The sequence below is a fragment of the Botryllus schlosseri genome, chromosome 16, assembly GCF_051294905.1.
Source record: "Botryllus schlosseri isolate E-star chromosome 16, Bs_hap1, whole genome shotgun sequence".
NCBI lineage: Eukaryota > Metazoa > Chordata > Ascidiacea > Stolidobranchia > Styelidae > Botryllus > Botryllus schlosseri.
The window spans coordinates 13,829,524-13,854,522 of NC_137251.1; the positions used below are offsets into that span (position 1 = coordinate 13,829,524).

The following is a 24,999-nucleotide window of genomic DNA, read 5'->3' on the forward strand; positions in this document are numbered from 1 at the left end:
GTAGCAGGTCAAATAAAACTCTTATCAAGGTTTTAGATGTGAATGTGACAGTTGTTAATGTCTAAAATTGTTTCTGAATTTCCGGTTATGCAACTGCACGTTCTTGATAATAATGTATTTGCTACCTGAATTTCAGGCTGGTATCGTACGCCACCACGTTAGCCGATAACTCAAAAGATCTTGTCATCGGTCAGAAGACCAACGTCAACATTGAGCAACAGGGCCCTTCGTTATTGACCAACATTATGGGAGAAAAGACGGTCACACATCGCTGGGAGGTTTGATCTACCTTTTTTTGCTTTATTTCCGTGTTTTACTGTGGTACTGTTTCTGCAGAGGGGAGAGATAAGTAATTTTCAGTATTTGATGTACATCAACACGCTGGCGGGACGTTCGTACAACGATCTTATGCAATATCCTGTTTTTCCGTGGGTGCTCGCAGATTATGATTCCGAGGTGAGCAACACATACCCGTTAGGAATAATTGTGTTTGGTTGAAGATATTATGATGTTTCTAGGCGCTTCACGCGCAGACAAACATCTAATCTTAAATATTTACAAAATATGGACACCTTACATAAAGTACTGTAAGACGAGTATTTCATCGTGTCAGGTGCTGGATTTGACGAATCCAAAGACTTTCCGAGATTTGTCAAAGCCTATGGGCGCGCAAACTGAAGACCGTTTGCAACAGTTCAAGAAGCGGTACCGAGAGTGGGAAGATTTGGGAGGTAATTACTGCTGTGTTTTCTGCCCCAAAGGATGTCTTCTCAAAATACCTCTTTTGCAAGGCGAGACGCCGCCCTACCACTACGGAACGCATTATTCGTCGGCGATGATTGTGGCTTCTTGCCTCGTCCGGATGGAGCCTTTCACGCAGCATTTCTTGAGGCTGCAGGTAATTTTATCTGACATATAGCGATAATTAAGTGATATTTCCATTCTCCACACCATTCCACTTAACGCAAGTGAAAACGGTGTGAAGAATGTGAATGTAGATTACAAAGACAGTCTGTCATGAAGCAATTCTACTTTTTCAACATACTTGCATAGTTTTTGCCTACTTGCACTGCTTAGTGTCTACTTACATTTTTTTGGTGATACTGCATACTTTTTGAATAGTATATTCATATTGAAATGAACCCGAATATTTTCGGCTGACACTCGTCAGGGGTAATCGTCAGCAACAAGTAGAGAATTGGAAAGAACATTGTATATCAACAATCGTATCACAAAATATGACGGTATACTATTCAATTGCATATTGAAGTTCTGTACCTCCAAGAAGCTCTTCAAAGACTTATTTTTTTAAAGTTGAAAGTAGATTTTGGATATTTCCCGTCACTTTTTTAGGGAGATTAGCATAATGGCAAATTGAAATAGCTCCTGTATCACGTCATATTTGGTGATACGATTGTTGATTTGCAATATTATTTTCCTTTCTCTACTATAGTAGCTGACGAGTGTATACATTCTGGATTATTTCGATATGAATATATTATTCAATTATTCAAAACCAGGCCCGGAACACTTAACTTTTTACTTTCCTTGAAATCCCTACTGAGCAGAAATTTGTGACATTACTTCAGTTGTGTTAGTTGCTGAAACTGCGATTGACTATGTCGCTTGTTTCAACAGGGTGGACACTTTGATCTGGCGGATCGAATGTTTCACAGCATCAAAGACGCTTGGTATTCGGCCAGCGAAAAGAACATGGCCGACATCAAGGAGCTGATACCAGAGTTCTTTTATCTCCCCGAGTTTCTGTTGAATTCGAATAATTTCGACCTTGGTGAGTGTTACTCGAAATTTGCCGAGGTTTTGCGCTTCTTGTGAACGTCGCGGCTTTCGCGTTCACAGGCCAGAAACAGAACGGCATCAGGTTGGACGATATCATATTGCCTCCGTGGGCGAAAGGCAGCACGCGGGAATTCATTCGCGTGCACCGTGAAGCTTTGGAATGCGATTACGTGTCGGCGCATCTGCACGAATGGATCGATCTCATTTTCGGGTACGTTTCTTCTGTGTGACTATGAGAGATTGTATTTCAGATGAGTTTTGAAACACAATAATTAGGACTACTTATTCGATCAAATTTCACGGGCATGCATGTGTGTCTTGTAAGAGAACGGAAAAAATGTAAACCATCAAAATAAGCATGTATCGTCGCTGTGAGATCAGAGTAGCTTATGTCTTGGCGATGGTTAACTTTGAGACGATGAGACAAACATAACCATGGCCGAGATAGTATGACCGATAAAATGATAATTTTACAAAACCTGATTTTCTCAAAATGTGACGAAATGTCATAAGCAACTTCGATTCCACAGTGACGATATGTTGACTTTAAAATATTTTTGACAAAATTATTGCGGAAACTTCGAACAGTGGCAAATATATAATAATTATAACAGTAATCACTGTTATGCGTATAGTGCGATATCGAATTATGTTGACAAGTCTTACCACTGCCGTCTTGCCACTTGATGGTATGCCTTGAGCTATTAAAAAGTCTATCTTATCTATATCTGACTGTCAAAAAGGTTGCTCGCCCCTGATGGCAGTAGCTTCATATTGTTGATATATTAACTAAAAGCTTTTTAACCAACTCCTATAAGTTTCGAAATAATGTTATTGTTTCGTGTAATTCTGCCATTAACACTGTACAAGTGTATAACAAGATTTTTCATGTTAGAACGCACTTACTTGTAGATGCAAGCAAAACGGAGACGCAGCCTACCAAGCAAACAACGTATTTCATCACTTGTTTTATGAGGGAGAAGTCGACATTTACACCATCGACGATCCTTTGAAGCGAAGCGCCACGATTGGATTCATCAACAATTTCGGACAGGTAAAATTTACAGTCCCATTCGTTTGATGTGTATACTGAGTAGGGTTGGTTTCGCGTACTAAAATTATACCATAGTTTTTATACTCTGCTTTGTTTAAAATATTCAATTTTTTTTCGCGTTCCTACCAGATTCCGAAGCAATTGTTCAAGAAGCCGCACCCGCAAAAACGCATATCGTTGAAGCCTCCCACCCAGGAGCAAGAAATCGGCGCGGCCCTGTCGCTGTCGCCCTCTGCGTTTGGCGCTGGCCCGCCCGCAGACAAAGTCTTCTACCGCCACCTGGACAACTTGAAATCGTCTCCAGGCCCAGTCAAAGGTAAGGTCATTGAAATCTGTTTTTGTGAGTGTGCTTTTTTATGTAGCCGCCTCAAATTTTTACAGAACTGAAAGAAGCCGTCGGTGAAATCGTGGTGACGGAACGTGGTGCCGTGGCGTGCGAGCAGTTTAAAATTCTGATTCCGCCCCAGTATTCCCGGTTTCTCAGCTGGGGCAACAAAGACTTGAGTCTGCGGATCGGGTATTACGAGAGCGAGCGCGCTATGCAAGTACGAAAAATTGGTGTTTTTGTCAAAGTATACAGTTTTGGTACTATAATACAAGGGAAGTAATGGCAGGTTTAAGCTGTGATCCACTAAACAAATTTGCTTTGAGTAGAAAATAAAAAATCAAGGAAAATAAAAAATGAATATAAATTTTTTTCGAATTTTACTGGCTCCCCCATGAAATTGATAGGTTGTCTGAAAAAACGATACACAACATATATGACTCAATTCCAACCGGTTAAAACAAAGTTATGGGTTGCAAAATTTTGGATTTGAAAAAAATAGCATTTACTGCGGCATATTCTTGAATTAGTTATTTTAGATCTACACACCGTAAGTACTATGATTTGAAATCTTAAATTTTGAACATCAATAACTTCGCTTCTATTGGTTAGAATATTCCAAATTTTCTGTGCATCGTTTTTTCGGACAAACTACCAATTTCTAGGGGGTAGGCAGTAACATTCGAAAAAATGCTATGTTTGTTTTATTAAATGAATCCAGAATTTTCTACCGCAATAACTGGTTCCGCTGGTTGGAATTGAGCCAAAATTGGTGTGCAACGTTTTTTTAGGTACTCTTACGATTTTATCAAGTATCCTGTAAAATTTGAAGAAAAAAAAATATTTTTGAACAGCCCCTATATGAAGTAACTGTGACAATTTCACTCATACGTGGTCCGAACATATCCAAAAACTTCTACCTACTTGAAAAACTCGAACATGCAAGTGGTTTTCCTGAAATACTCAGTAGGAGTGGAAGTAATCTCAAAACATAACCACTCAAGAGCGTAGCCCACTTGGGTAGAAGTGTGAAAAACCTACTTAAAACTCTGAGAAAGTGCTTGGTTAATGACCAGCGGCCGCCTCTTTTCGTCAGGTGTTTGAAAATCTTGACTGTGGGGAAATTAAATGTGTCACCATGCCGACCGAAACGACGCTAATTACGGGCGGGACCACCACTGTGCTTTGCGTCTGGGACGTGCCGGCCCCGCGGGACAGAAACAAGACAGTTCGATTGACTCAGGTATAGCGTCGCCTGTGACCAAGTGGTCGCTTGTTCCAGGTTCAAAATTTTATTTTTTATTTTCGCAGTCGTTGTACGGACACACAGACACGGTGTCGTGTCTGGCGTCTTGCACCGCGTACGGTATCCTGGTGAGCGGATCGCACGACTGCACGTGTATCGTTTGGAATCTGAACCAGCTGTGTTTTGTACGTCAGCTGCGCGGGCATAAAACCGCAGTTCTGCACGTCGATATTAACGAGCTTACCGTGAGTCTTTACGCGATTGTATGTACCTGTTTTGGTGATTTACGCAGTGGTGGTTGGCAGGGTGTAACCAAGTCGCAAGGTTCCGAGCCACAAGTCAATCTCACTTGTATAGTTTTGACTCTAGTCAAGTCGAGTCATTTTCAATTCACCACCGAGCCAAGTCTGAGTCCAAGGCCATGAGTAGAGTGTCGAGTCCGAGTCATATCGTTGTGACTCAAGTCTGAGTCCAAGTCATTGTTCTCTGTTCAGTTTTGAGTTCAACCCGGTTCAACCCACTTTTTCAACTCTGCTCAGGTGATATACAATGACCCGTATTCATAATATCGTACTTTTCCTCAGTCCAAACGGTTTCTGGCCCTATTGTCCAAGTATCAGGACTGATAGACGAAATACGAATGATAGAGACTTTACTATTCTTCGAAGTGAATGTCTGTCTTGGTCGCCCTACTCTAGAGTCATATGACTTGGTTCGAGTCATGCCCAATGACTCGAGTACAAGTCGAGTCAATACTCAAATTGACTCAAGTCGAGTTATTTTACGAGTTTGAAAAAATGACTCGAGTCAAGTCGAGTCGCCAAAAAATCGTGACTCCGAGTCATTACAACCCTGGTGGTTGGTAATGAGGTTCTTTTTTAAATGCTTGCGCTTTTTCCGGACAGTGTTTTTAGCAAAGTTACTGGTTTTTTAAACTTTTACGTTTTGAATAGTAAAAGTAGTTTTGTGATTTTGTGATAACTTTTACTAATCAAGTTGTCTTTGAGCTTTAAACTTTTGCTGAGGGGTCAAGTAGTTTTCACATACCTCCATTACCACTACTATGACACTACTATTAGTTTTGAGAAGCACAAAGTAGTTTTGTGATAAGTTGGCTATGCAATCACTATAAATGAGTGGTATTGACATATGAACCACACGAAATGACCCACGTATCGTCATGATATGAGATATTTTCGGAGGTCGCACGAATTCTTGAGTGTCATGAGTGATTTTGCGTTTGTCGTGTGGACGCATTCGGTCAATTGCTGAAAGTATTTTTCATTTCGATGTTTTGTTTTTTACTTTTTTTTAGGTCTTATTTTTTTACTTAAACTTCAGTAGAGATTCATGGTGATACTACTTCTACGCAATGACTGCTTTTACCATGTGTAGATTTACGAGCCGGGTTTTCGTTTTGAATTTCAGGGTGATATCGTCACTGGCGACAGCACCCACGTGCACTTGTGGTCGATCAACGGGGTCCACGTGGCCGCTGTTAATACTACGCTGATGAACGCGAGGAGACAACGTATCACCGCGATGGCAGTGTCGAAACTGAACGAATGGGACCCGGATTCCGTTATCGTTACGGGGCACAGCGATGGCTATGTCAGGGTGAGCGTAGCTACCTGTTGCTCAAGTCGTGATAGTGTTAAACGATTTAGTACAAAACTTACAGAAGTGATGTAGGTGATGTAGGTTAAGTCCAAAGTAGCCAATTAACTCTATATAAGTCTTTCTGGACCAGTGCCGGCTTCCTACCTGTCTGCCAAATAAATTACAATCTTAAATGTGAATTCCAAAATGCTACAAGTCGGAACCTTTTCCGTTGCTTAGAGATATGAACCATCAAATTTTTAATTGACTTAGAACTCTGGAACGTATTTTTCTTCACAGTCTCGTAATATAGAGCTCATGGTGTACTTCGAACTTGGCGTATGTCACAAAGCAGCAACTGTTGTACGAAACTTTTTCAAATTAGTCTATTACTCACTTTAAGACCACGTACATGTGAATGCTAAGGACAATTTTTAATCAAGATTTGTTATATGTCGACAGTACTAGTTGGCATTAGACATTTGACAGTATAATAACGAACAGATGCTTCATATTTCCTTCAAATGAAACAGACCCAGTCAAAATCAAGTTAGCGGTTTTAACAGGACTTTGTCTTGCAAAAACTTCGATGGAACTGCGTCTAACAGGTCTAATCAAAAGGCAGTATCAAATGAAGTTTCAAATTATTCTTCAACTCGCATAAGTTTGTTCGTAAATTTTCAAATTTTTAGGGATCGGCCAGGTCAAAACGGCTATCCACTAATACAAAACAGGAAACTTATTAACTATCCACATCTTGTTTCGTAGTTCTGGCGTCTCGAATACGTCCAAGTGCCCGAACACTCCAAAAACGACGACTCCTACGAGGACGCGGACCGCCACAGCCTCAAATCCCTGGGACGCCTCGGCCCCGTGGCACACAAGAGACACGGCCAGCTGGCCCACGACGCCAAAAGCCTGGACAGCGTCTCGATAGCGAGCGGGTTCGCCTCGTCTGATTTCGCGATAGCAGACAAGGCGCAGTCCACGGACCGTTTAAATCAGCCGAAGGCCGCGGATAAGCTGGCGCCACAGGCGGCTGCCGCAGATGCAGTGTCTATTTTGTCTGCCGGCGAGATTTCAGATATACCGTGGACTGATATACCTGCTTTGGAGTTGGCGCCCTCGAAATCGGAAAGTGACTCGGTCGGAAATTCGAACCAGGTATGTTAATTTTTACGCCGTGGAACAAAATAGTTCTAAATCTTGCCTCGTTAGCTATAATTTGTAATTAATCAAAAATTTGACGCCGCCTTACAAACTGGCAAAAATCCGAAATTCAGTAACTCTGGAGTACGCATTCTGTCTCTGTTTCGTAACAAACCTTAGTTCCTTGTCATTTCACAAACGATCCGCACTATTTCAGCCGTCTACTGCCGATAATACAAAGGAAGGTGAGACCAAGAATTCCGACACCGCTGAGGCTGGTTTTTCTCGACCCGGCAATCCTAAAAGTTCAGACAATTCGCCCGTGCACGGGGGCGCTCGTACTCCGAGCACGGAAGAAGAATTTGTGATCGTGGAGCAAAGCCAGCTGGAGGCCAAACTCGCCAACGAAAAACGACTTTTGCAACCCGGTGATTACATTTTTACTATGCCGATAATTCTCAAAAGCCTCTATAGCAGAGGTTTGGAATCTATTGCTCGTGAGCCATATACGGCTCTTTTAGTGATGTGATATGGCTCTCTGATAAAATTTCAATTTCGCACTTGATTAAAGTCTTATTCATCAATATTGCTGCAACATTTTTGTAGATTTTTATAACTGCTAGAATCATTATTCTTAATGGGAGCGGGGACAAGCCTATGTGAGGTCAAGAGAGTGGCGTATCCAGGAAGGATCCAAGATCCTAAAATTTATGTCAAATACTGCCATCTGATCAATGCTCATTTATCAGTCCAATATAAGAATGTTAGATTTTCTATAATAATGCAAATATGTAGAGGTCTAATCAAGTAAACTAATCTGTCTGGCGCGGTGCGGAGTTTGTATAATTGCAAAAAGAAAGCTGTTGTCGCACCGGCAACCAGTATCACTTGACAATTCTCGCCCTGAAATCTTGGATTGCGACGCCTCTATGACAATCCAATTCTCGAATACACATTGTGTTACTGATCGACGACAATTGAACTCCCTCGGATGTAATAACCCAATTACAAATTCAAATTATTTGAAGAGCTTCTTGGAGGTGCAGAACTTCAGTATACAATTGAATGGTATATTCATATTGAAATGAACCCGAATATTTTCGACTGACACTCGTCAGGGGTAATCGTCAGCAACTAGTAGAGAATTGAAAAGAACCTCGTATATCAACAATCGTATCTGAAAACATGACGTCACCAGCATGAAATTTCAAACATAGTGAACCAAATACCCGATTAGTATTAGGTAGCTTGCCCGAATTGCTGTTAAATTGTGGTCTTGCGACGTTCAGGCTTCGTGTGGCAAGAGCAATTGATATACAAGGGCAAGTTTCAAGTGGACCAAGTCGTGGACAGCGCCGGACGCCCTTCCGTGCCCGAAATAACGGCCATCGCTATGTCGAAGTAAGTGTGTAGCGCCTTTGTGGCTATTCGCAAGAGTGGTTGAAATAGCCAGTGTTCGCATGTAGACGTAAAGGAACTCGAGTTGAGCCTTGTTTCTAAGCAAATTTACTACCGGCTTTGCTTTATTTTAGTGCTCTCTTTTTCGCAGGGACCACCACAAGATATACGTCGGCGACAGACAAGGCCGGATATATTATTGGATATCGGCAAACTGACGGCCTCTGTACGCACGCGTCAATCACAGCACTGTACCGAGTGTTGCGCGTATCGAATGCGATATTTACCAAATCATTTTTTCGAAATATTCCACCGATTTTATTGCTCGCCAACTGCTCTTGCACTCTCTTTTCCCGTTCTTGCTTCGTGGCGTCATATCCTTTGTGAACTACCCCCTCCCGTGCCGTAGCCATGTGCAATACTTGAGTGAATCTATTTCGTGGTTGGCGTTGAAGTAGACTGATTTTGACGGCTCTATTAATAAGCTAGTATGCGACAATGCGCTGGTGGCGTTAAAGTGAACCCGTTGATTGTTAGTTGCCATTCCGACCCTCGTACCGTTCTGAGTGTATCACGTGAAGCCTCGATATGTATCCACCTCATATGCGTACCGTTACACGCAACAATTTCGTAGCAAAACCAACATTTTTGTGGTCGGTACACAATATACAAATTCATTTACCAAACGCGCGTTTTCGTGGAGTGTTCTGTACCTTGGCGGACGCGGTTCTATAGTATTGCTACGTTTCTTTGGGTCGATTCGTGAATGTTGATGTGAAATTATGAGTTTCTTGTTTTATGTGGTATTGTTGTCGTACTTCTAGCGAGGTTGAGATATGTTTTACATTATGATGATTATAACTACTACTGCTACCACCGTTGCGAGATCTTTCCTTATCTATGCCTAATAAATGATGTTTGAGCATCTTGGTTTTTTCTGGCTGGCGTTGTGAAGGTTTGCATTCGGAAGACTTCATTGACTTCAGATTCAAGATTTTATGCGACAGGGCAAGCTTAGCTATCTATCTGTCTGAAAGCTAGCTGGAAATATCTGCATTTGTTCTTGACTTGCAACGCAACGGCGCTTCTTCAATGCATGATCCAAAACAAGCCGATGTCAACCGTGCGACCAATACATGTTTTCCATGAACATGGTGGACAGGTTGTGAAGAGTAATACGGAGATGCATGTGGCTTTTATATGACTGCATTTAAGTACAATTTTGAAAGCATATCTATTTTATTGCAAGATCTCGTCTCTACGTGGCCGTTTTCGACTGATGACGCTACAAAACTCCATGGCAAAAGCATCTCTGTGTGGCCCGTTTCCAACGCGTATCTGCCGTATCGGAATGTTGTATGTATCACTACGTAGCAAGTCTGGTGTGATTTCGTTTGGCTTGAGATTTTTATAGTTTCGTGCTAATTTTTGTTGGCTGATTCAATCAATCAATAATCGGCAGACTATATTTTTATCCGATCAAGACTCATACAATGTACGATGCGATCTAATGAATGACGCCGTAAGAACAGCGACGCGAGGGAAGAGGAGCCCAGATAAAACCCCGACGCGGAATCGAACCCGGGCCGCCCGCCCAGGTGTCACCACTACGTTAACTCCCCCGCATTCCAAATATATCATTCGTTTTTGCTATCATCGGTCATTAAAGCTCTATATATGGAGTATCGACTAGGGTTGCCATACGTCCGGCATTTCACTGTTCAAACTAGCGTCCGGGAGGAATTCCTAAAACATGCCAAATGTCCGGAATTTTGAAGATTTAACGACGTAGGCTCATAATTTTTTCGTAAATCAACATAAAAACATTATTTTTGGGAATATTTATGCTGATGCATGATATTTTTCTTCGCGCGGCGCGCGATTTACTATCACATTTATGGATTTTAATATGAAGACGATACCACACCCTCGCAAAAACTGCAATAAAATATGAATAAAAACAACTTTCATTTACTGGAATAAGCCTAATTGTAATCGCAATTATCGGAGAACGGTATATTCCTAGAGATCGTTAAGGCCGTTTAAATGCTTTATTCAAAGATAGTGGTTCCAAACGTGGGGGTCGTTTGCCTTTATTCTGGGGTTCGCGAATATGTTGAACGCAGTCATCTTCCAATATAGCCCGTTAGTAAGTCCGGGCAAAGGTGCTGACTTCTTTTAGTAATCAGCTCGTCAAATTTTGATCTGGGCCCCGGAATATTTTCAAATTGGAGATGGAGTCGCGACCATAAAAGGTTGGAAACCACTGGATGTAGGGTGTTTATAAAGCTACGTGGTGCGCACCGACATAATGCTGATACATGATCTCATCGGTTGGGCATGAACATGACTTAACGATGTACAATTACGCTCCCTGTATTTTCGAGCTCATCATCCTCCACCAGCTCTACCGCTAACTCTGATCATGTGGGCGGAGAGTAGTAACTATCTACAGCAGTGCTCTTCAACCTTTTTCGACGTGGTACACCCTTTTAACGTTTGCTCAAAACTCGTACACCCCTGTTCATTAGGGGTCCTCAAAAATGACTTTTTTCCTCAAATCGTACTGGCTACTTGATAAAATTGTTAGGTTACCTAACTTAAGCCTACACACCAAATTTGGTTCAATTCCAACCAGTAGCTGCATGGCTACGGGAGAAGAAAGTTTCTATTTATTATATAAAAATAAATAACGAAAAATGTGAAATTTTTCTGTTCACCCCATGAAAGTATTAGGTTGTCTATAAAAATGATGTTTTTCAAATTTGGTTCAATTCCAACCAGTAGTAGCGGAGTTATTGCCGTCAAAAAAATTGGATTTGAATAAAATAGTATTTGGTCACAGAGTCTATTCGCAGCCAGTCAGGCCGCCCGCCACGCAAATTGGAATTTATTTCGTGTCAGCCCCAAAACAGCATGACATTCCGAACGATAATCAACCAAAATGTAACAGTATTGGGAAGAGAGTAGGTAAAGCTACTGCTGCAGAAGCGGTAATTCAGATTAGCGATAATAGCAGGCGCACCAGCCTACTGCGTATCAGGCCTGCCCCACACACCACACACACACAGTCGATAGTAGCACATGGGCTGCAAGAGATGTCAGTAACCTCAGATCGTATGCCGCTATACACAGTCTATTGTCGCTAATTTGCATCACTAATAACAAAATACTAAATTGCAAATGTATGGCGAAATATTGGACATAAAATCGGCATTTTAAAACGAAAGGGTTTCGATTTCAACATGGAAGCTGTTTCGACCCTGGCCGGCTAGCATCAATTCATTTATGTGCATTGCAGAATTTATTAACGTCGGGTAGGATGTACCGATTCAAGAAGTCTGACCTATCGCGGCGGTTTCCTCAAAAATCACTAAAAGACAAATGACTAGCTGAACACATGTTTGTTAACTGCATACTTTCCAACACCAAACGAACCATTGGTTTATTGATTGCCGACGGCTAAAATAATAGGAGAAATATTTGCCTATGACATCACAATCAAGCGGTGTACAGTATTACTATAGAAATTAAACATGGAACGGCAACGACCGATTTTGCAGCTTCGTTCCGCTTCGCTGAGGCTGGAGTGGAGAATGGTTTTGCGTAAGCGACTGTAGGATTTCTGGCAATCCAAAAGCTATCTTCCCGAGCGCAGAAATTACTGAATCAGGTCTTGATCGAAAGCTACTGTTGCACCGATTCCGAAAATATAAATTAAAATATTGATCAGGCACTGATCCACCTAGAATCTGTCCTCCAAGTCTGAAATATCGGCATTGTTGATAACAATCGAGTAACTCAACACAATGGCCATAACAATGACCCGTTGCGACTCTCCGATTGTTCGAACAATGCCGATATTTGAGACTTGGAGGACGGACCCTAGGGTGTACGACAACCCCAGTTGAAGAGCACTGATCTATAGTAATATATGGAACAACCGAACAACCAATATTGTTTACAGAATTCATTCAAAAAATTTAACGACAAGATGCATATAGAAACCAGATTCATATAGCAAGCCCATCCGCCAGAGGTAGCATCGATTACCCTATGGCTGGCTCAAAATCATTGTTGATTTGGGCGGGAAGGGGCTGAAAACATGTGCTTTCGGTCTCGGTTACACAACACACAGCCACATAGCCTACTCCTGAACCGGATCGTGACCACCTCTGGTCTATGAGCAAAGCTTCACTAGTGTGACGTCATAACTCATTTTGAAATCCACTAGTTGGCGCTAAAGGGTGTCCGGAATTTGGGTCACAGAAATATGGTAACCCTAGTATCGACCCATATGTTGGATAAACTGTGTTAAATAATAGTGAATAGCACAGATCACATTTAGTATTACGTCGCCATTCTGTTGACTATAGTTGCTCTCTATATTATCTTACACGGGCTCTTTTGAAACTTAAAAAATTGATGAGAGTAATACGAAAATAAGCATCATATTTTCGAGATTAGCGCCCCATAAAACATAACGTGGCCACTGGCCACTAAAGAGCCAATTAAAAATATTGATACGTAGTGGTCACGTACTGTCTCTAATAACATTACGAAGGACAACGACTGCAGCTGACCGAAATATTGATTTTTTTCGTGTAAGCTCGGTATTCTGTTCGCGCGGATGGAATTGTAATAGCTCTAAAATCGCTGTATGGCAAATTGAAGTCAGGCTGCCAGGACCACAGTTAAACAAAAGCATTTTAGCCTAGTGGACGGCTCAATATCAATAGGATTATAGTGTAACGTCATGCTCTTGGAAAGATTAGACTGCTACAACGATGAGTGTGTTACTCTGAAACCTCGTGTGTCCTACGCCGACAGTCAACACTACTCCGACGGTTACGGCAGGGGCTCCTCATTTCATAGGTTTTCGCTAGTTTAATTCGATGGGTATTGTCTTGGGATGTCGATTCCTTTATTTGATATTATGGAGTCCTGTATGCCAACAATCACTTGGATTTCGATCTTGCGAGATCGCTAATCAGTTCACCAATAATAATCTTCTATCATCAAAGCCGACTTCGGCATATTCAGACACGCTGTCTATCGATTGTAAATCTTATTCAAGATCTCGCCTCGAACACCGAGTCTGCCGCGAAGTTGAAAAGGGTTACGCCGTATGTTTTATTAACGGTAATCTCAAGAGATTCATGCACAAGAGATGTGTGATAATATGGCGTAGTGTACCTAACTTCTTTGTAATACTATCGATGAATTCGCTAAAACGTTATTTTATTTAAAGGATAACTGTTTTTATAATCTCGCAACATATTAACGCAGGTTAGACGTGTGTGAATTGTTGTTTCATCACGCTGTAATCCTACACCTACAGACTTACGAGGCTACGAGAGTATGGTACATTATGGACCTGTGGAGAGCAAAGAAAAGCCAATTGCCGCGCCTAGGGAATGCCCGTCGTGATTAGGCTATGCTGCTCAGTGCTCAACTGTAACATTTTATCTATAACTCGATGACTTTTCTTCATAAAATTATTCAATCGCGAACTATTATGTTTACAAACCATTTACAAACACAATGCTCAGTTCATAATCGGATGGATGTGTATGAAGATGCGAAAACGTCCGTGTTAACTCCAAAGTTTTGCTGATAGATAATTAAGGCAGCTGTTACAGCGAGCGTTGCTTTAGTAGGCAGGCAAGATGTTTGTTCAATCCTGGCCGTATAGTGCTGACGATAATGAGCGTATGGCCGAACAACAGATCAAATAAATATGTTAACTTGAGAGTTGTAGGGGTGTAGATTCTTGATTCTTGATTCAGAAAAAAGCATGCCAGCCGTGGTCAGTGTCAATTTCATATCCGATAATTACGGCGCATTACATGCAGAAACACATGTCACGTGAGTGCGGTTACTGGTTATCGATGACCGTAGTGGGAGACCGTAATAATATCGCTATCAATTACTTCGAACTCAACGATCATTAAAATCCTGATGTATGAAGATCCACGTACAGCACTGCGCTATGAATTATTTGTGCGTTACAGTGCAAGGTATTATGTGACACTTCGTTTGTATCAAATTGGCTAAAAGCACCTCTCAGAAATTGGGAGGCGACAAAGGGATCATTGCAGTGTGGAGATAATTCAAAACTAGGACTGGGGGGAGCTTTGGAAACAGCAGATAGGCGAATAGAATCAGCGAACAGGTTTAATTCAACGTACCTTCGTTTCGGCCTAATCAGTTTAACGTAGTTAAGAGTAATTTCATGTAATTATGCAATGCCAAATACTTGACTTTACCGCTAATCATAATTAGCAATAGTAACGTGTTGTAGTAGATGTCCCTGGAAGTATTTAGCGTAAATATGTATACAATAACTCTTTTCGTTAAGGTGCACAATAAATTTGTGAGCTTGTACAATGTACAGATATACTGTTATATAAACTGGTTTGATCTCAATATCGGATGCATGCGCAAATAAGCATTTACTTTGCACCATCGTATTCGGAATAATTCACGTCAATTTGAAAAATATTGATGACTGTACCATCGAGCGCTCAGTTCAATCAATACTACGATGGCGGACTTCGTTTCTCTGCTTCAACCGAGACGGTGAGTGAACTTTGTTGCACAAAGTATAGTCTTTAAAACCCAGTGAGAAATATATGGTTTCAAAGAGTCAATACCATCCGATGTGGATTTCATAGACCTTAATTAAATATATACACACAGGGCTGTATTTTCCGCACCCAACCCCCTCGAGGTCGAATGGAGTCAAAAATTATTTCGTAAATCAGTACAAAATACAAATAAAACTGAAAACGGTGAGATCAACCTTTAGGGGCGGGATCATTAGGCACTGTCATTTAGCAATTTCCGTCCCAGGACACATGAAGACATGAAGTTTCTGCCGAAATGCGACTTCTCGAAGTGTGCTGTCTAAAAGATCGACCGCGATAACACCTGGCCTCAGAATGACCACCGCATGTTGACCAACACCTTCGATATTGATATGTCCAATTGTCCATGGGCCGAAAAGGCTGGCGCCAAATTGTCCTGTCCTTTTAATCTGAAAAAATTAGTGCATCGTGTGAGTAAATGCTAGTTTGTAATCGCGTGCATCTCACGATCACGAAAGGGATTTTAGTTTGCTTTGGCAAGTGTAAGCGAGTCCTATATCTTTTGAGTAGCGACAACCTTTATCAAGCGTCACGAAATAACAACAACATGGTTCAACAAAGTAAGTAATAACAATGGGTCGACCGAAGCCAACCCGCGAGAACTTCGCGAATAGTCCTAACCGTGTGAATAGTATCAGCGACAAAATTCGTTCATCAACTTTGAGAAAGTGAACGCTGATTGTTCATAGCGTTAATACTCACGATTTTGGTGCGTAATAACCCGATACTAATTATCGATAGGTCTCGAGCTAGGTACGGAAAGGGTGTTTGTGAATCGTGTACAGACAGAGAAGTGGTGAAAGGAGTCGCAGAAGTTTCAGGGGTGTGGGCAGCGAGACCCCATGAGTCAAGTTGATCAGCATCAGTTTCAGTTTATTACTTATTGTATCATTTCAAAACACCGCAAGACTGCGATACAATGAAAAGATAAGAAGGCGTCGAAACGACTTGCAGTGGTCTTTCAAATCATACACCCACCTGGGCCTAGGCGATGTAAATAAGAGGCATGCACATTGCACACTGGGTGGAAAGAAATAATAAGGCAGGTGCGGGCAACATACTGTCCGGTATTACAGGAGAATGTGGCCCGCGGCCGCAGAGTGCAAGAGTGGAGCGTACGCGTAAGTTTGTCGAAGCGAGAAGACTTGCATTATCGGCATTTACGCTGTACTCGGCCCAGGGTTGTAATGATTCGAGTCGTGACTCGACTCGAGTCAGACTCGAGTCACGATTTTCTGATGACTTGACTTGACTCGAGTCGTTTTCTCAAAATACGGAAATGACTCGACTCGAGTCAATCTGTGCATTGACTCGACTTGGACTCGAGTCATTGAGCATGACTCGAACCAAGTCATATGACTCGAGACTCAGACGGCCAAGACCGACGTTTCATTGTAATTTCGAAGAACAGTAAAGTAACCACGCTATTGGGATTTCGTCTATTGGTACTGGTACTTGAAAATGCGGCCAGAAACTGTTAAAAGTGAGGAAAATTAGCATTTTATGAATGCGAACCATTCGATATCACCAGACAGAGTTATAAAAGTGGGTTTAACAAGACTTTAACTGAAAACTGAGCACTTGAGCAGTCAACACAATGACTTGGACTCGGACTCGAGTCATAATACCATGACTCGGACTCGAACCTCTGCTCGATGACTTGGACTCGGACTTGACTCGGTGGTGAATTGAAAATGACTCGACTTGACTCGAATTAAAACTATAAAAGTGAGATTGACTTGTGACTCGGAGCTTTATGACTTGGTTACAACCCTGACTCGGCCCTAATGAATTGATACCTTGGTAGATTTGGGGCTTATCGAACGCCTTGAAATCTTAAGGATTGCATCGTGTGTTAATTGATCAGAGAAGCAGAGATGGTGGTGCCTGTATGACGATGCTGTTCTCAAATCCACATTTACTCGTCACTATCGGCGAGAAATGGCTTTGCAATGACATAGCTGTCGTTGAATGAAATACATTCATTAAATACGATATATTCCTTGTATATGTGGATATGGATAAATGGGCGTATAATGTATCGATTCAGCAATCCGGCCAGCCAAGTACTTAATTTTCCTATATCCGGCACGCTGACTCGAGAAGTTGCCCGCCCCTGAAATAAGGGATAAAATAAAAGGACTATAGTGATGAAAATGTATGACGCATGTGTTGATAGTCGAGATTGATAGGTAAGATGGAAGGGCGGTAATCTTGAGGGATGACTATAGTATTCGTTGGGCTCAATACCAGTAGTTTTGAGAAGGCTGGCAAACGACTGTTACGACCCTGAATATATGTATAATTGTATATGTATGTGGCTCCTTATCAACACACTAATCTGAACTTCAGAGAAGCGGCGATAAACGTCATGGTGAGCGTTTGAAATGAGTGATTTTAGCATATTTTACCATGGCCCTTGGATTTCGCTTTCAATGGAAATAGCCCACTCTTTGTAAATTGTCTTAAACATGCATTGAAATCTTTGGATAAATAGTATATTTCCCCAGATCTTTCCGGTGCGAAAATATTGATTCTCTGTAAATATTTTATAATATTTATTAGGTTGTCTGCATTTGACTTTGGAATAATGCCTTATATCATTAGATTGGTGTGTGAAATACAATGGTTATTCTCCTCGCGGGGTTTAAGCAATATTTGATGGAATGCCCTTAATAGCTCAAAAGCCTTGATAACATATGGCACATATGACACGTCACATATCACAATATCACATATCAGCTTTAGTGCATCACTTATCACTGTTATAAAGCTTCCGACAAGTAATGACTTGGCGATTAGTATCTCAATACCTGCGAAGTCACAATTCTCACTGGACCATAGCACAGATGAGCACGGGATACAGTTACTTTTGCGACGGATTACTTTACACCAGAAATGTTGTTTCGGTGTCGGTATGAAGATCTAGCCAGGACAGGGAATGTAGTTTTGTACTGGTTGAAGCGATTTGGCATATCATTTGCCAAATTAAGTCAAAGTAATCAAGACTTGTCGAAACCGATCAGACTCTGTAGTGGCCGCTATATGCTACATTCGCTATTTGATACCCCACGTATAATATATAAATCAGAATTCGGTATATTGGTTACAGATCTTCAGAATTGCATTAAAAAAGAACTTAATATTGTGCGATCTCATTCGCTAAAGGCTTTCGGAAGACTTACGTCAGTAGCAAACATCACTTGTAGCCTATACGATACGATCGGAATAGGAAAGATTGTTCTGCCTTGACTTCCTTGTGAAATTGGTGTCTGATGCAACATGTAGATACCACGTATATCTGAAGTAAGGATCCGCGGCACCATGCAAACGAAATCCAACTGTATAGATTGCATCTGATATTATGGTGCCGCTCTAGACATTTGAAGATAATGCCTCTCCTGCACCAGTCTTCCATACTGAAGAAACGATGTAAGCATGGGCAGGGCATTGAGCATGGGCAATTGGGCATTTTGGGCAATAATACTTCTTTAATCCGTTATCGTTATCATTTTCCTCGTGACTTCCTAATGGTCCTTCATAATACTTGATATTTAAACTCGGAGGAGGCAATTCTGCCTTCTGATGCTTTATTAGAGCCGCAACTAATCATGTTTAGTTAAACATTCATTACATTACATCGATCAAAATGACGATGCGTCAATCGATAATGAGCTGCAATCCGCTACCAGTAGATCTCTTTAGCAAGGAAATTCGATTGGTATCGCATGTGGCTGGCGTAAGATTTCGCTGCATATGTCAATACCACATGCAACTAACTAATCGCATAATTTTACGGCTCGATACATGGACAGGGACACGGCACAAGACATAAATTCTTACGGGTATTAAACGAACAGACTGATATAACTTATAATATCATATCAATATAGCATCGAAGTGATATCTAAATTTGAGAGGTACGTACCGTGCCAATTCCCCCATAAGGATGGCTAGTATTTTCAAATAAAATCTTCACAAAATTATTTTTTTGCTGAAGTAAACCCCTCTTATATCGTCAATTTTATGATTTCAAAACACAACAAGACTGCGATACAATGATAAGATAGGAAGGTGTCGAAATGACTTGGAGTAGTCCTTGAAATCAGACACCAACCTGGGTAGCTGCGGTTGGATCACTTCATTTCCAGTCTCTACTATTGAGATGGCACACTTAATTATTTATTTTGATATAATTCTGTATTAGAAGTTGGATGCGATTTCCAACCTGGAATATGCAATTGTGCAATGTGCAATTGTGCGTGAATGAGGTTATAATTGCGGTAATACCCACGAATGGCAAGAAACACCTATGGTGAGAGTCATACATCCGCTTTTAGCAGCACGCCATGTGATCTGATGTTTCTGCTGTGCATGCATACTGCATAGTAGCGAGATCCTCTCTCGCATATATGACTATATTCATGAATAAGCTCAGTAACTTAACTTCAATTACGCACCAGATATATCATACAAGGCACAATGTTTCGAATGCATTTCATGGACACATTGAGTGCGTCTCATTCAAAATTCATGTCGTCCGAGCGCAGCCTGTATAAAACCGATTTGGCAAGGTCAAGGGGATACGTTCCATGTGAAGTAGTTTATATACTTCTTCCGCGTTCCCGTGCCGCGACAAAGTGATTTGGTATGTGCGAGGAAAGTGTCAAAATGGACTCTGAGAGTCTTTTAGCGCATATCAATGAAGCTCAGAAAAACTGGGTTCGATGTACGAAGACGATCGAAAATCATCAAGACATTCAGCAATCACGGTAACATGTTTGACTAGTTACTTTTCATAAACTGCGTGCAGAACGGTTGTAGCCAATAGTGTTATTTTCATGACCAAAATAGCAAGCAAGTCTATTGTCGGTAGAACAATATCTGCAATGACTTTATTTGATGACTGCTATCTTCGTTGCGAGAAAACTGTGTTAAAGTTCAATGTGCAAAAAACGATTTGGCAGCAGCCATATTCCTCGGAAAGCCACCGTATTCGAATTGCAGCTAAATGATTTTCACCAAAGGTACCATTCCACTCTAGTTGTATCTGCGGTATCGAATTAACGCGTCGTTGCTTCATAACCCTTTGTGAAATTTCTGGCACGCATTTATTCACTGTTGCACTTTCTCGACGCAATCAAGGCACAGACGGAATTTTATATTGTTCAGATAGATCAGGGGTTCCCAACCAAATTTCGATTTGAAGATGTTCCGCGACCACACCTCTCAACTTGGCTGATCACTAAACAATGGTCAGCACCTCCGCCCGAACCTACTCGCGGCCTATGTGGGAAGTTGGAGACTATGTTCGCAATAATGGCAATTATGCAATCATGAACTCGTCAACCTCGGTTTATCAAGTCAAGACTATAGTAACGTATATAAGTCTTTGGAACGATATATATATCCAATCGAAGTTGTGAAGTGCTGTTCAGTGAATATCTGCGTCACGCGAAAGACAGATAACGATCTACATCAGTTATTCGGCCGCACCGTGCGTGTGTGTTGTGTAGTGTGACTGTGTATATATGTTGTTCATGTATAGCACTGCCGGTCACTTGTGGTTTTCCTGTAAAGAAAAATTACCGTCCTATTGAGTTGTATGCGCCCGACACTATAATGATAGTCACACACCAACCATACGTGGCGCTTTTAAAATGACGCTTCGACCGATGCGATACCTTAAGGAATTCTGTCCCATGCAGGCTCGCATTCCTCAGTCGTCGTATCTTTTCTATTTTGAAAAAAAAGAACTCCAATCTTCGGAAAGGAGCCACTGATAGCATCCGCGTAGTTGACATTCTTATGTTAGTCACTGGCATTTAATTTTCGTCTCTGCAACCCCAGAGAACAGGTAAAGCTGCCCATTGGGGTTGGTAACCCCTGAGATAATACGCATCTTATACTATGATAAACTGTGTCTTACGACTGAAAATCTTTGGTACCGGTAACGACCTTCTCACATAAATATCCCTACGGCACTTCCTCAGCCCCCCAACGTTAGTCTTGGGCCCCTACAGGGTTATAAACCGAACTTCTGGGGGACTTAGCCGCCTAGACCAGCGGTTCTCATACGAGGTTCCGCGAAGCATTTTCAGGGGGTTCGCGAAGCCTAAAAATATTTGATAACCTAATTTGTATTTTTTAATTCGGGAAATCGCGAGGAAGTTTCGCTTCATTACTAATAAAACCAAAGAGCTCAAATCAACAGAATGGCCGTCTGAGATGAAATATCCTACTGTGCAGATCATTTTAATTGCTAAATTGCCCACTGATACAAACATTTTGCTGTTTAGAGATTTTGTTGGGGATTGTGCGAAAGAAAAGTTGGATGAGTAAAGTCAATAACGGTGACTTCGAAATGTTTACAACAATCCATTTTCTCCTGTTTGTTTGTTTTGAGGTATTCATGGTGTTTGTCGACTACTATGGTCATTTACACCAGGCCGATATTCTTTATTTTTAAACCGTAACAGTCGACTTATAGCACGGCCCACTTCTAGGCTTTTGAAAGACACCGCTTACGCAGATTAGGGGTCGAGGAGGAGCCTAGGTAAACCTACAACTCTGTGATGGATAACGATTTTTCCAGGGATATATAGAACTCCGGGATGGCTGACTTCATTTTGGCCATTACCTAAGTAGGTCCAGAAAGTTACCTGCAATCTGCCTCGAAATATCCACTTTTCTGCAAGCTAGCAATACAGCTGTTTCTAGAATAACGATCCTCAACCTTTTGCGGAATAGTTAGTTAAGCTAGACATTCTTCCATTATCACAACCTTACTGCTGTATAGCCAACCTAGTAAAGTTCAACACTGCTGTATAGCCAACCAAGTAAACTATCACAACTCTGAATTTCAGTAAATCATGAATGTGTTTAATTTCTACACATCATATAATCTGCATCAGGCCATAAATAACAGAGTGAATAACGAATAATATCAGCGTCTTCTACCTATTTACAAGCCATTGTCGGAAACCTTGCAGCTGGGATGGGGGGGGGGGAATAGGATTGATTAAATCAACCGTTTCAATTCGCGTTAACCGACAATTACCATGGAGTATAGGGTTGCATTTAAAACAAACATATTTAAAACCAGGCCCTTGTATAAAATATACTTTTTTTAAGCCATGACGTCAAGAATATTCAATAGTGACGTCATATTGGATTGACATTGACAATTGAAAATATAGTGTAAATATAGCTCCTTTGACGAAATATCTGTGCTATTGCCGTTGAACCGACTATTTTGAGGGTTCCAGCCATCCCATATCGATATTAGTCGGCTATATCGGGTGGTAATCGTCCGTAGGCTCATATAACACGTATTTTAGAAAGTATTTACACAATTATGGCATAATTTTACAACGTTGGAAGAATTTTTTTTAAAAGGCCTTTGTTTAAAACACTGTTTAAAGCATGTTTTAAACATAGTATTTCAAACACCGTTGATTTTAAATGCACCCCTGCCATGGAGCATTTCCAATAACAAAAAGATAGCACGGCCTGTAAGGACTCGAAATTGTGATAGCAGCATTGTCAGCTTCTATGTCACTCAATGAAAGTTGATCAAGAAATCAACACACCATTGATACTTCTCTTCAGGTTCAAATGTAGCCTCGGGTAGAAGTTTGGTACATATCATTATCAATTCAAGCAGCATTCGGTAGACCCAGTTGTTGAATTCAGCTGATATTTTGTTCACCGAGAAATAGTTTCATGACCGCAGTGAAGAAATTGCCACCATGGCTTAACGGTACATCACGAATGGGCCTCCTGAAGCATTTCATGCCATTTATCAGTTGAGAAATATTCAGTATCATTGTCTTGCAGATTTTCCGATAGAGCGATAGATGATTCCATGTAAAAAAATCATCTCGGTGAGGAGGCACGAGATCCAAATATTCAAATCGTGGCCATCTTTGCCAAGATTTCAATGGAATGTGCCCAGTATAATATATCAGGATATCCACTGTTGACGTGATGCAAATGCTGGAACATCGCGTTTGTTTTTCCGGAATCTGCAACAAAAATAAACAAATAATGTATTTAGAGACACAAATTAACCTTAAGAATATATATAGATGTATGCAGAGTTGGTCAGTAGTGAAGAACTTCTACTTCATTGCAGTACTCAAGTAGTTGTTGCCTATTTTCGAAGATACATCTTGTAATTCTGAAGCAGCCATCTCCAAACTTGAGTACCTTGCAGGCATTTCACTTTACAGCTACTTAAGGAAGTTAAAATACCAGTACGCTCGGGAATACGACTGTTACTTGAGTAGCAATGCAGACTACTTTAACCACATCAAGATTAATGTAAATCGCTCATGTAATAACGTATCACTAGAATCAGCCAAACTTACCTTGGGCCGACTGAGGAGAGGTCCATGCGTTATTGCAACGATTTGACTAAACCTTGCAAATTGAAAGCAATCTTCAAAGTTTTCTCTTCCTCCATCGTACAGGCCTATAGCCTATAGGCTATAAGTGTTTATATGGTAAAGACAGGCCGTATCTCAGGGTCGTCTCGTGTCCTGACGATTGTGTTGGCTTATCCATTCAAGGGAGTGGGCATCTTCATGGCCTCAGTAAGAGCAAATGGTCAACAAATGTTGTGGCCATATACTGGGAGTCAGCCATTGGTAGTTCACAACAGTGCACTTCTGTTGAAGTATAATTCCAGTACTGTAGCATTGAGGTGCCGCTCATTAACAAACATATGCCTGCCTTGTTTTACCAGACATGTTACTGATGAATAGTATCTGTAACAAGAGATTGGATTCAACAGTTGTTATGGACACTTACACAACTGCAAAGACCTTGACGCGTTGTGTTGTGTTTGTATTAGATTCAAATGTTTGGTTATTCTCAATTGAAATTCCTCTTGAATCTTGCACACCGGTGGTGTACTCAGTGGCTCTAATTCTTACTAGGAATAATCCAGCAATGATCTGGAATACCGGTAAGCCTGCAATACCAGCAGCCAGCACTACCTGCATACTCACATATTAATCTATAGTACAAGATCTTAACTGACAAAGTCCCTCCTAACGGTCGCCTTCATAGTTGACACGGCACAGTGTAAATGTACACTTGTACTTGTGCAATGTACAGCCTTGGATGGTGACATACATTCGCATAACATGCCGGTAAATGAAAAACATACCGCAAGGCGTAATCAAAATCATACTGCGGATATCAATGTTAACGTTGGAAATTATTCTACATTTTGTTATCTTCTCACGATTATCAGCGCAGCAAATCATGTTACATAAGATACTACAGAAGCAGAGATATTCCGAAGGCGAGTAAATGGCCGTACCGGTATACCGGTAAATTGCTGCTGAAGGAATAGGGCTAATACCGCAAAGTTTCAGACTACCTGAACATCTCATAACCTAGTTAACCTCTAGCTTTATATAATAACATAAACATGGATATTATATGCCTCTACCGCTCTCAAAAACTTAAAATTACACACAGATGAAGCGGCTGACCGTAACGTGAATCAAAACTGAATGCGCGAATCTGGACCCACTTAGGTAATACCGCGATGACGCAATTGACGCAGTCAGCCATCCCGGAGTTCTATATATCCCTGGATTTTTCCCGTAATCATTTCAAGATAAGCTTGCTAGATAAAAAAAGTTTCTCCATTTTGGTGCCATGTTTGTTTCGATCATACCCAAATGTGTCGTCGGACGCGTTTCGCGTTATTATTACATTCGCCACCATCTATATTTGAGGAAATGGATTTTCGGCACTCGTT

General features: G+C 41.2%; 2 protein-coding genes and 1 long non-coding RNA gene across 4 annotated transcripts in view; 2 read left to right on the forward strand and 1 right to left on the reverse strand.

Moving 5' to 3' along the window:
- Positions 1 to 9,496, forward strand: part of LOC145458963 (WD repeat and FYVE domain-containing protein 3-like) — a 60,818-nt gene extending 51,322 nt beyond the window's left edge. The window contains exons 52-67 of the mRNA XM_080337476.1: positions 137 to 278; positions 337 to 456; positions 614 to 731; positions 792 to 898; positions 1,639 to 1,792; positions 1,861 to 2,011; positions 2,713 to 2,854; positions 2,984 to 3,170; positions 3,236 to 3,399; positions 4,276 to 4,422; positions 4,491 to 4,670; positions 5,854 to 6,042; positions 6,793 to 7,188; positions 7,391 to 7,601; positions 8,463 to 8,574; positions 8,723 to 9,496. Coding sequence (XP_080193602.1) covers positions 137 to 278; positions 337 to 456; positions 614 to 731; positions 792 to 898; positions 1,639 to 1,792; positions 1,861 to 2,011; positions 2,713 to 2,854; positions 2,984 to 3,170; positions 3,236 to 3,399; positions 4,276 to 4,422; positions 4,491 to 4,670; positions 5,854 to 6,042; positions 6,793 to 7,188; positions 7,391 to 7,601; positions 8,463 to 8,574; positions 8,723 to 8,789 — 2,587 coding nt within the window. The 3' untranslated portion in view covers positions 8,790 to 9,496. The remainder of the gene's footprint in view (positions 1 to 136; positions 279 to 336; positions 457 to 613; positions 732 to 791; positions 899 to 1,638; positions 1,793 to 1,860; positions 2,012 to 2,712; positions 2,855 to 2,983; positions 3,171 to 3,235; positions 3,400 to 4,275; positions 4,423 to 4,490; positions 4,671 to 5,853; positions 6,043 to 6,792; positions 7,189 to 7,390; positions 7,602 to 8,462; positions 8,575 to 8,722) is intronic.
- Positions 9,497 to 14,951: 5,455 nt separating this feature from the next.
- LOC145458964 (potassium channel subfamily T member 1-like) overlaps positions 14,952 to 24,999 on the forward strand; it is a 35,730-nt gene continuing 25,682 nt past the window's right edge. The window contains exon 1 of one of the 2 annotated variants that reach the window (XM_080337479.1): positions 14,952 to 15,153. In XM_080337479.1, coding sequence (XP_080193605.1) covers positions 15,119 to 15,153 — 35 coding nt within the window. In that variant the 5' untranslated portion in view covers positions 14,952 to 15,118. Of the gene's footprint in view, positions 15,154 to 19,428; positions 19,994 to 24,999 lie in introns of those variants that run through there. The other variant, XM_080337478.1, reaches the window with a different exon arrangement.
- On the reverse strand, positions 22,082 to 24,835 carry LOC145458969 (uncharacterized). The gene is made up of 2 exons (XR_013921247.1): positions 23,594 to 24,835; positions 22,082 to 23,248 (listed from the first exon to the last, which is right to left on the reverse strand). It is a non-coding gene; the product is annotated as an uncharacterized LOC145458969 (long non-coding RNA).